The sequence below is a fragment of the Opisthorchis viverrini genome, assembly GCF_000715545.1.
Source record: "Opisthorchis viverrini unplaced genomic scaffold opera_v5_296, whole genome shotgun sequence".
In the NCBI taxonomy this organism is placed as follows: Eukaryota; Metazoa; Platyhelminthes; class Trematoda; order Opisthorchiida; family Opisthorchiidae; genus Opisthorchis; species Opisthorchis viverrini.
The window spans coordinates 396683-408691 of NW_008751953.1; the positions used below are offsets into that span (position 1 = coordinate 396683).

Here is a 12009-nt window from a genome sequence, read left to right on the forward strand (position 1 = left end):
GTATATATATATATATATATATATATATATGGGGTTGTAGGCGGTTACTTTTGTGTTAGTTATGTTAGTTAGTTCCATTAGGGATTACTCAGATGGATTTCCGCCGACATAATGTCCCACTTTAGCTAATAATCTGACGTCCAACTACGCTCTTATGCACCCCCAAAATGGTCCTCTGGCTCATTCAGCAAGTAGCACTCCATTGCTTGTTTATGTTGCTCTGGTGGACAAACTAACAGAAGCTGGCGGCCAAAATGTCTCTCTTCACCCTGAATCCCTCGTGGTGCTAAGGATTCTCCTCTTTCATAACCTTTTTGAGTTGATTTAATTAATGGAAGTTGGCTCCTACAAGTGGGAATATCATATTCGTGTATGTTGTGGTCGTCCAAGCCCCACGGTGGTGGCATTCGTGCCTGTTACAACTGTAGATTACATTTTTCAAAAGCACTGTTGTACAATAATTCTACCAAGCCGAGGGATTCATGACAATTTCTGTAGCTTACAAAGACCCCGTGCTCAGTAAGCAAGGGAACGAATGCAACTAATATCTAAGAAGAAATAAGCTCAGTGGCAAGCGTCGCCTATTAAAAACCCGGCTTCATATTTGCTGGTGGACACCTTAGGCAGATTAGAAAGCAAAATATTCTGCGTCCGTTTTTACCACCCCCGCGGTGGCACCAGCCTTACGGTAGCTTCGGTTGTGCGCCTTTCTCACCAGCTCATCATTCGATTTGCGAGTGCTATATATTCCAGTTGTTGATAGGTGTTTGGTTAGGAAGGCATCTCCTTATGCGAGATGGCTCAAGTGGTTAGAGCGCGAATTTACTGATCGGAAAGTCCTTGGTTCGAACCCGGCCTCTGTCTCTCGACTTCCTCTGTATGGGCTTGGACAACCTGGCAGTATCCCAGTCCTCGTGCTTCCTTCGGGTAGCATGGCATCTAGGCACCGGAGGGTGTTACAGCTGAGAGATTTTTTCCCTTATGCTATCAACGCAGACCAGCGATTAACCTTTGACGTGGTCATTTGAAAAATACAATTACCGATAACGAAGCACCGGTATTGCTGCCTGATTTCAATAATGGGACTGAGGTTGGTGATATTGAGTCAACTTATTTATATATAAGGAACGGTTCCCCAGATAGATCTCGTGGGTTGAAACATCAACTTTTCCCTCCAACTGAGCAAACCTTAATAAAGGAAGTAGAATAAGTATTCTGCTAGGGGATGAGTTAGCCACGTGAGTACCTACCAGTTGGGCTTGGAAATTGATACTGTTTACTCGCTGTGGCAGATCTCTGTTCAACGTACAACCGAAGCGGTATTCTGGGATCTAGCCACTTTTACTACCTATCAGCAATTCGTGTTTGGCTTTTTTTACTGACTATTAACAGGATACACAGTTTGGTCAATCAGAGGACCATGCCCTCTCCTTGAATTTCTGCATAGAAAAACAATCGGTGATGACATTCACTTGGCATCCATGTGAAATTCTTGGTGCCTCTCCTAAAGGTCGCAGTGTAGTAGACGCCTTGTTGTTTAAAGGGTCAGACTTCCTCGGGCCAAGAGAAGCTCATTTATTGGTATTCATTCGACAGAACCTAAAAGTTGGCTACCGCCCCGATGTGGCAGTCAGGACCTGTCCTGTCTGAATCACATTATCTATCCCAAATACTTTCATAGTTGACCCACTCCTTACTTTTAATAGCTAAAAATAATACCATTCCCCTTTATCAAACTAACTAGCATACTTCAGTTGCTTGCGAAGCGTTATAACCGTACGGTCGAGCAACTCCGGTTACTGTCTGTTAAAGAAACCCAATCAGTGGACGATACATCGATCGCAAACACGGACAAACAGACAGGAAGTGCTAATGCCGTTACTCACGAGGAAGACGCATTGGTTAGTTCCGTCATTTGTACTTTTCCGCTGTGTTGTAGCCTTGGAGGTAATTAGTTCACTCCAATTTCGCGTCAGGTGATAAGTTAACAGTTAACTACAGTTTTTCATGATCCTGATCATGTTCCACATTGGAAACCTCTAGGTTAGTCTCCATTCACCTTACGACATCGTTCCTGTCTATTCTGCCCGTTTGTTGGAACGGAGCATCACAAACAAACTGACGAGAAATGATACTGCGGATTTTGGGGGGTAGGGACGTGACGGTGATACTACTGATGGGAGGCATGCGAGTAGTATGTTTTCTTGTAAATCCGCTTTGCGTCTCGTGAAAAGTCGAATCTATTGCGGAATTTGTGGAGTCGCTTTGTAGCATTTGCTTGGATTTGAGCAACAGTCAATGAATATCCAGGAAAGTTCAGAAAGACGCGTTCAAAGAGAAGATGGATATTCAATTTTTGTAAACAAGATGCATATGAGTTTTTCCTCCCTGTCCAATAGTCCGTGAATGTTCAGTTGGCATTTTCTCATAAATAACTCCGAAGCGAAGGCCTTCTTTCTTCCAGTAGTATGCGTCTAAAGCCGGACAAGCAAACTGACGTGAAATGATACCGCGGATTTTGGGGGGTATTGGGAGACTGCATCTCCTCACTGATACCCGGATCACTAAGGTATACCAGTTGTACACTGCCCGTACATCCAAACACAGTCACAAGCCCTACTTCGAGTGTGACACCTATTTTTGGAGCGGGTTGGTCCCTACCGATTCGTGCTTTTTTTTAAGAACAATATTGTCTGTGGTCTTACTCCCTCTGGTAGGCTGCTGGATTTATGTTGGTCTATTTATTAGGTCCTTCAAAATCAGCATAGCCTTGAGAAACGGTTCAGTAGAGCGCTATTTGATCCCAAATATGAGATTTTTGTTCATGCATAAGAACGCGCTGTATTCTTGGATAGAGGTTGTTTGGGCTTTATAACCATGAGGAACGTCAAAATATCTCCGACTTTCTTAAAGTATTACCCTTGCGTACTGTTCAAGTGAATGTTTTCGTCCAACGTTGGGGAAATTAACTTTCGGAATGGTCAGACTTCACAGTTGCTGTCAACTTAATCCTTCACTGGTGTCACGTCTACGCACTCATAGACACAATACACAACATAGCGGCGATATTGTATCCAAGGTCATTTAGTGGACTGTTATTCCGCGTGATTGTGCTGCTTAATCGATTGCCGTGGTCTGTAGAGTCTGGTTTCGCGTCCCTGTCTTGTCAATCCGATTCCATTTGTACTTTTGGATTTCGGTAGTTTTTCGAACCACTAGTCTAACGTCAAAACTAGCCGTGTTTGTACTTTGAACAGTAAGACCCGTGGCTGTTTCTGGGAAGCGCTTCTGATCGAAGGCTGTGACCTTGCCGGTAGTGCTTCAGTGATTCTGCGAGCTACACTGACGAGTTCCGTTCCACCAAATGCAGCCATGCCAAGAAGGTCAAATGGAAGCAATCAAACGGAGTGCAGCGAGCCCCGTACTATATATAGCCGCAATGCGATGTGTTATGAAGGTCACCTCGTATTGCTCTTTGCGATGGAAGTGTGAAGATCACAAGCTGTCTCTTCCGGGCGACCGCTGTGTCCATATTTATGGAAGGAGCGATGCCGTTTTTCGCTTTGAGGACAGGTTAAAAAGATCATCCCTAAAAAGCGCACACTCAGATCGATCAATGGCAGGCGCATTGTCCCATACTTATAAGACCTGCGGAAAACGCAATGCGGCTGGAAACCCATCTGATATGCGCAGTAAATTCAGGAGTGGGACATGTATGCCCTACTTCCTTCTCCCCCACGGGCCAAGCCATTTCCCCGCTATCAAGCAAGTCACTCTATCAAGTCGTTGGTCCCGGGCACGATCCCTCCAGAAGACCATACTAGGTTGTATTCAGATGTAAGGGCTACAATCAGGGTACCGGAACAGAACCCTACATTCTCTATATTGCATTACGCGTCAGACTTTTGATTTAAAGGGTCAAGATGAGGTGCCTCAACTAAACCCCTTTCTCGTCCCTTGGCAGCCAGCTCATCGTTCACCCACAGCCATTCTCCACACCTTAGACGCTTCACTGCGGTCGAACCATATATCAGTCGCTTTAACATTGTTTCGTGTCCAAAATGAACGCAAATGATCCCATACAAAACTCCCAAAAGACCTGATCCTCTTTACAACCCCCCAATGTCTGTACTCTGTCACATTGGACAACAGACACCTCCTGCTGCAACTTTGCATTGCCGTGGTCTGTAGAGTCTGGTTTCGCGTCCCTGTCTTGTCAATCCGATTCCATTTGTACTTTTGGATTTCGGTAGTTTTTCGAACCACTAGTCTAACGTCAAAACTAGCCGTGTTTGTACTTTGAACAGTAAGACCCGTGGCTGTTTCTGGGAAGCGCTTCTGATCGAAGGCTGTGACCTTGCCGGTAGTGCTTCAGTGATTCTGCGAGCTACACTGACGAGTTCCGTTCCACCAAATGCAGCCATGCCAAGAAGGTCAAATGGAAGCAATCAAACGGAGTGCAGCGAGCCCCGTACTATATATAGCCGCAATGCGATGTGTTATGAAGGTCACCTCGTATTGCTCTTTGCGATGGAAGTGTGAAGATCACAAGCTGTCTCTTCCGGGCGACCGCTGTGTCCATATTTATGGAAGGAGCGATGCCGTTTTTCGCTTTGAGGACAGGTTAAAAAGATCATCCCTAAAAAGCGCACACTCAGATCGATCAATGGCAGGCGCATTGTCCCATACTTATAAGACCTGCGGAAAACGCAATGCGGCTGGAAACCCATCTGATATGCGCAGTAAATTCAGGAGTGGGACATGTATGCCCTACTTCCTTCTCCCCCACGGGCCAAGCCATTTCCCCGCTATCAAGCAAGTCACTCTATCAAGTCGTTGGTCCCGGGCACGATCCCTCCAGAAGACCATACTAGGTTGTATTCAGATGTAAGGGCTACAATCAGGGTACCGGAACAGAACCCTACATTCTCTATATTGCATTACGCGTCAGACTTTTGATTCAAAGGGTCAAGATGAGGTACCTCAACTAAACCCCTTTCTCGTCCCTTGGCAGCCAGCTCATCGTTCACCCACAGCCATTCTCCACACCTTAGACGCTTCACTGCGGTCGAACCATATATCAGTCGCTTTAACATTGTTTCGTGTCCAAAATGAACGCAAATGATCCCATACAAAACTCCCAAAAGACCTGATCCTCTTTACAACCCCCCAATGTCTGTACTCTGTCACATTGGACAACAGACACCTCCTGCTGAAACTTTGCCTTCTCTTTCTGTGGATGAGAAACACAGACACAAGATCTTACTTTGGTCGTTCACTTCATGCCTCTTGGGATGAGCTCAGATGTCTCACTTGGCACTCTTCTGGGCGGGAGTTATACTACGGCTATATGACCCATACAGTTTTATAGATCAAAAACGTACCTGGACGCGCAACAGCTGTCAGTGTTTGACCATCAGTGTCTCCGAAGTGTTAGTTGGGTCTGGTCGGATCATTGGTTAGCAGTGTTAGAGTAAACCAGATGGTTTTCCGAACTAGGAACTCCCCCGCAATGGATAATGTACTTATGTCTCAGAGGTTACGCTGGTTACGAGATTTACTCCGCATGTCAGACGACTGTCTGCATCGCAGAACTCTTTATGCCTAAACCTGTACTGAGTGGACGCAACTGAGAGATGGACAGTTTATGTTGTGACTTGCTGAACGGTCGCACAACTCTCTATCGCTTCCTTGGCTTGCTCCGCCCACTATGGTATATCAAGAGGCACGGTAGATCCAAACAGTCCTTTGTGGAGACAAAGGAAAATTATTACATCCTTATTTATAGGGTAATGACGGAATGTTCCACAAGGTCGTGCTAGAATCTCCGTGAGGGGCGCAAAGCGTCGAGCTAAAGATGCTCGATCCAGATTGGTTGACATTCTAACCAATCAGGGCATGCTTTCGTTTGGTTCGTAGCTTGCACGTGAGACATCCGTCCAAATGGTGTGATATTCGGTTATTAGGGACGGCTGGCCTACGGACAGTTTATGACCTTGCAGTTGTGCATGAAAACCAATAAACTCATTCGGATTGACAACTGCCGCCTCCCTAGATGCGGACCACAGGACGCAACTCACCAGTGAATGCTGACATTGGCAGATATGGCTCGGCCATGCGGTCAGTGGCGTTCGTGCATCAGAGCTAATATCTTCAATGTGTAGCTGCTTAGTTTACCCTTTCCTCAAGGCAATATCCATTGGAGCTAACTACACTCGGAAACCGCCAACCCGTTTCGCAAATAATTGGCTTTTTAGATCTTAATAACGGGGGTGTTCCAGTGAGATCACTTAGTCACATATGGGGATGAGGGCGGGATGGCTCAAGTGGTTAGAGTGCGGATTTACTGATCGGAAGGTCCGTGGTTCGAACCCGACCTCTGCCTCTCGACTTTCCCTTGCCTAGGCTTGGGCAACCTGGCAGTATCCCGACCCTCGTGCTTCCGTCGGGTAGCATGGCAACTAGACACCGAAAGGGTGTTACAGCTAAACGATGCGATATGAGGATTACCAGAACTCGACCTCCCCACCGGTGCCTCCATTTTGGCAGCAGTTGCGGACCCTTTTTCAAGAAGTGAAAAATAATTGCTGCAATTTAGATTACCGATATCGTCTGGCAATTTTCTCCTGTTGGTTTATGCTGTCGAGAATCCCGACGTCCAAATATGACTATCAGATTTATTTGATCTATCACCTTTTAATTGGAATTCTTGTTGCCACACCTGTCACTGATACCGTATATTTTCCCCATCTAGGTTCAAGAGCTCTCTTTGCTGGAAGAAGTAATTCGGATGGTGTTGGAGATCCTCAACTCTATACTGACACACGTGCTTGCGGAAAATGTGAATCTCACCTATTCACTGCTGTATAAACGAGACTGCCTGAACTCGTTACGCTCACACCCCGCTTTTCAGGTCAGTTGAGTAATGTGATGTTCCTTCTAGCGATCTGACTATCATGCCCTGGAAAGCAAGTAATCTTCATTGATCGCCTTTCTACCGCGGTCGATCTTGTGTTCCTAGTCATTGGGTTCTTGTAACTGTTAATCACTGTGGTAGCAAACATCCATCTTAGTCCGATTCGCCCTCACTTCTGCTCGTTCCATTGGGCAATGAGCCGAATCCATATGCTTAAAAGAAGAATTATGTTGGCTTGAATATCACCATCATGTCTTAGAGGAATTACCTCAGCATCGGTTGCGAGCCTTGTCCACGGACAAAATTAAACCATACAGTCCGGCTAGGAGTTGACAGCATACTGGCCACTGGAATCTGCTGTGTCCAAAAGTATACCACCAGCCCCAACCAGGAAGGCGTGGCGGTTTCACAGCACTCGTCGTTTCACATTACCCCGTCCATGTAGCACGTTATATTTATGTGACCGGCTTATTCTCCAGTGGGTGTCCATAGTGCCAGCAGAATAGGGGTTCGGTGGGAAAAACTACTCCCCTTGGAGTATGATGGTTACATCTATAGAACAAGGCCCAACTGCTTTGCCCTGGTGATTTTATTTTGTTGTTCTGTCGATTCTGTGCATTGGCCTCATTTGTCACGGGAAATTCACTTCTTATATATGACAGACTCAAACTTGAGGGCTCGGGAAGAAGCATCGGAATTGAAAATCAGAAATTACGACCTTTCACCAGGAAAGTACGAGTTGTGTACCAAAACAGAGTGGGCACTTTCAACATTACACTTGTAGTTGAGTGTGCAGGCTGTCGATTCCCAAGTAACAAGTCAAATAGTCTTTCTGTAAATGTGATTTCGGCACTAGGACTCACTGTCCTCTGGAGTGTGCATTCCATGGCAGTTGAACTAAGGGGGGATAGTTTTGACGAGCCGCAATAATAAATCGAGGAATCTTAGTTCCCTGTAAACCATGCGCGACCAGGATTATGGGTTTCTACGCATAAAAGAACAGGCCCGGGGATGGACAGCGAGTACACCTAGGGCCAATTCCCTCTGGGACTGGGACGTCTTATTCCCGAGGTGTCTCGCATTAACCACGTTATCTCAGTGGGAAGTTGTCGCCCTTGGTATTTGTTCTGTTTGGCGTGGCAACTACTGACGTAACACAATAAAAACACCATAGTAACAAAATAAAACCATCAATCATCATCTCCTGATCCAGAATATGCCACCTGGTTGATCTTTCGACCTGGTGTAACGATGGTACTACTGATGGGCGAGGCATGCGAGTAGTATGTTCTCCTGTAAATTCGCTTGAAAAGGGAGATCTATTGCGGAATTGTGGACTCGCTTTGTAGCATTTGTTTGGATTTGAGCAACACTCAATGAATATCCAGGAAAGTTCAGGAAGACGCGTTCAAGAGAAGGTGGATGTTCAGTTTTCGTCATGAAGATGCATATGAGAGTTTTGCTTCCATATCCAATAGTCTATAGCTGGTCAGTTGGCATTTTCCAATATATAACTCCGCAGCGAAGGCCTTCTTCCTTTCACTGGTATTATTCGTTCCTGGAGTACGTAAGGATCTACAGAGGATGGATCTCAAAGATGTACCAAGGCGATGTGTATGCCAGCAACTATATCAAAGTCGTTGAAAATTCAAACAGATAGTGATGGTCTAACGGGGACTAGCTGTAGAGCCTAATGTCAAAATTAGTCAGGTTCATTTTGGGTCCACCGTCGTTTTTTATTCCTTCTGTACCTATTCGCGTTTCTTCTCACCCAAACAGAGTGTGATTCAGAACTTGGACACGATCATATCCTATTTCACCAAGAAAATGGAACAGGAACTTGGTGAGACCCCTACGTCTCCAAGTGCTCTACTTGAGCTAATTCGAAAGCACTCACCGCATATCAACCGTCACTGCAACCTCAAAGTACGTTACTTCTGAAAGATATGCCTACTTACCACTGGTTCTTCCTTTGTGTTGTTGCCGATGACATGGAGACACTGAGTCGCTTTGGCGTTAGTGATACATCTGTGCAGGTTGGCTCAATAAACCATATGTTCATCGAAGGGAACAGCCAGTGATCCAAGCGTTTTGGCACAGGTTGATGTCTCCAATCTTGAATGTGGCTGTGTGCGATCGCATCCGATTGGTTCGAGGACCGTAACTCCAATCAAATGACTAAAATGCTTAGACTGTGACGTTGTCTTGATGAAGACGCGTACGGTGTTGGGTGTGACTAATGCTAGGAGGCGTTTTCAGAAACCTTCGTTAGGCGCATCTGTGACGTGTTAATCTTTCATGTACTCAAGCGCTCACCGTAGTAGTGGCACAACGTTAAGCTAACTGACCTATTCCATTCATGTTACAGGCACTTCTATGTAGCTATTCATGTCATTTCTCAGGTTGTATGAATCCACACAGTGATGTTACGCGCAGCTAAGCGGTTGTTGAAAGTCACTTCTCATAGTCACTGTCTGATCTGTACACGAATAACCGTTTAGCCGTGCGTATATGCATCAGAAGACTGATACTAGTTTGGTAAGCCCACACAGCCCACGAACTTGTGGAATAACGATGCCCCCAACTGAGGGGACTAGTGTAACGAACGGAACTGCTACGGTCAAGCCTAGTGGATCATTTGGGAGAATTACCTTCCACGTTTTCCCTCTTCTACACATTTCTCTGCAGATGAATCTGAGCCGTCGTGGATTGCTTTCGACTCCAGGCTGACACCTCTGGGGCTGTTGCTAGGACGATTTTTATCTTGAATACTGGCGTTTATCTCCGTTTTTTCTACACACCCGCACGACAACCCTTGTTTATTTAATGTGGATTTGCCCACATCATGTAGCACCTGTTTGGTTCTTATGACCTTCATCACTTGGCGCCATTTTGAGGCTTTGTTTTTATATTCCTGAAAAGATTTTGGACTCCGTTGTCAGTACAGCTTTTTTGACACTCCACCAACATTTTCAACCCAACGCCAATCCTGCCTGTTTTATTGAAATTTAGCTGCTAGTACCCACGTACGTTGGATATGATTGCATTTCGACAATGTCTGTTGATAGGGCTGTTGTGTACGACGACAGGTGGAGTGCAACGGCAATCAGAATGAGAATGGAAAAGATTGAGGGCCCGAAAGCCAGGTTTTATTCATCCAAAAATTTGACACTGAGGGCTGAAAACGGAAGAAAGTGATTTGGCAATAAATGATGAAACGTCTGAAAAACAGAGGAAATATACAACAAGGGCACTGGTTATTTTAATATCTGGTGACGATAACTGACCCATCATGTAGCAGCATGCTGCTACATGAGTAATAGCCGTTCTGTTCGTCGACGGTGTGCGTCACACTGGCGACGACACACAGTTTTCCCTCTGCCTTATTCATTTGCCGTGTGTTGTTGTTCGAATAGGAAACATCGTCTACATACTGTGACGTCCACAGTGGTCACTTTTCTGAATGATATTCACCTGTTCGCCATCAGTATGGATTGATAATGTATTGCTGAGTATCGACAGTTGCTGTAATCTCCGGGTCGCTGCACTGCGGGACTGGGGTTACTCCCATGGTGTCTTTTGTACCGGTTTGCCAGTTGGTACGACAGTCTTAAAAATTGAACTGTAATGGGTGTGCACCCAATACTGCTCCCTCACAATCTGAATTTTAAAAATCTTCCGATGGGGGCCCTACCAACTAGACATTTAAACACAAACTTATTTTTCTGCGCTAACTGAACAGATTGCTATTTTAGGTTGATGATGATATGGTCTTTGCCCCCGGGAATTCTGTCAACACCACAGTCGCCTGTTGACTACGTAACATGTCGTAAATCGAGTTTTCTGTACTGGTTTCAATTTTTTGTCGTAAATTGGCGCTAAGTAACTGCACTTGCTTTCTTTCTAACCAGAAATTCCCCGATTTGAAATTCAAGTACGTTGAAGAAGAGTCACCGGACGAATTTTTCATCCCATACGTTTGGACTATTGTTCTTCATCAGTCAGGTATTGCATTCCAAACGGAGGGCTTAAGTTTGTTTTCCACCGAGATGCCATCCGATGAGACACGGAACCACGTAGATGAAGAATCCGGTGACCGTCGGGAGGAGGTTCAGCGGGAGCTCCACGATCACAAACATTCCCCTTGCACCGATGATCAACCACACGAAACAGGCGAGATGACAACTTTCACCGATTCCACACCCACAGCTGTCTGACTGATATTTTTCGTGTTTTTTTCGATTGCATATCACCTCTAGCTCGTATTATTGGTGGGCTCGGTAATGTGTAATTGCTTCTGAGTTCTGATCCCATTCTGCCGTGATCTTCATATGTTGTTATCTGACTCGCTATGGACTTTTGTCTTCTTTTGTCACCCTGTTGACCTTCCCATGCGTTCATAACGGAATTTTTATCTGTGATCAGTACAAATAATTTTCGGACTCGTATGATCTGGATACCCAAGGAGCAGTACGTAGTCCATTCATGTAATTATCCTCAGTGGTCACATGGATCATAGTCTACCAGTGGGCATCCGTTTTACTGCGGTGAAGTTGTTTCTTCAATTCAAATTTGTATGATGACCGACCGTTCAGTTTTGGACCGCGGGATGCTGCTCCTGCTGCTGGTCACAAAGTCGCATCTAAAAAACTAACATGCTCTTGTTTTAAACGATCGGTGTTCTGTTCTCTGATTCGGAATCGCGAATGGTTGTCCGCAAAGGCTTGACCCTCATCTTTGGTGCGCGTATCAATATAACTCATAAGGAGGTGACTTTTGCGGCGCTAACTAAACTATTTTTCGAGCACCAGCGTGCTAACATGTGTGCGTTCTTCTTAGCGCAACCAGCTGCAGAACTTTCATCCTCAACGACATTAAATCCCGAAATTCGATGATAAGAATGCGCCTATTTACTTATCAACCGATAGCGAAGTGGAATGAATGCTCAGTTACATTTAACCAATCGATTGTAACTATTAAAACTCAGATGTGGATCGCCAATTCTATTGTGATAGTGATGGCCGTTAACGCTCGTGGGATGAAACAGAATACTCAGACGAACTGCATGCGTCGCATCAAGGCAAAAATCATTA

At 45.3% G+C, this 12009-nt stretch overlaps 1 protein-coding gene across 1 annotated transcript in view; it reads left to right on the top strand.

The window, feature by feature from the left end:
* The window catches only part of T265_14931 (hypothetical protein), a gene marked incomplete at both ends in the record, with an annotated part of 23636 nt that extends 12049 nt beyond the window's left edge, over positions 1–11587 (top strand). Inside the window, 4 exons of the mRNA XM_009175827.1 lie at positions 1745–1901; positions 6755–6913; positions 8696–8842; positions 10828–11587. Coding sequence (XP_009174091.1) covers positions 1745–1901; positions 6755–6913; positions 8696–8842; positions 10828–11133 — 769 coding nt within the window. The remainder of the gene's footprint in view (positions 1–1744; positions 1902–6754; positions 6914–8695; positions 8843–10827) is intronic.
* Between the last annotated feature and the right edge of the window lie 422 nt (positions 11588–12009).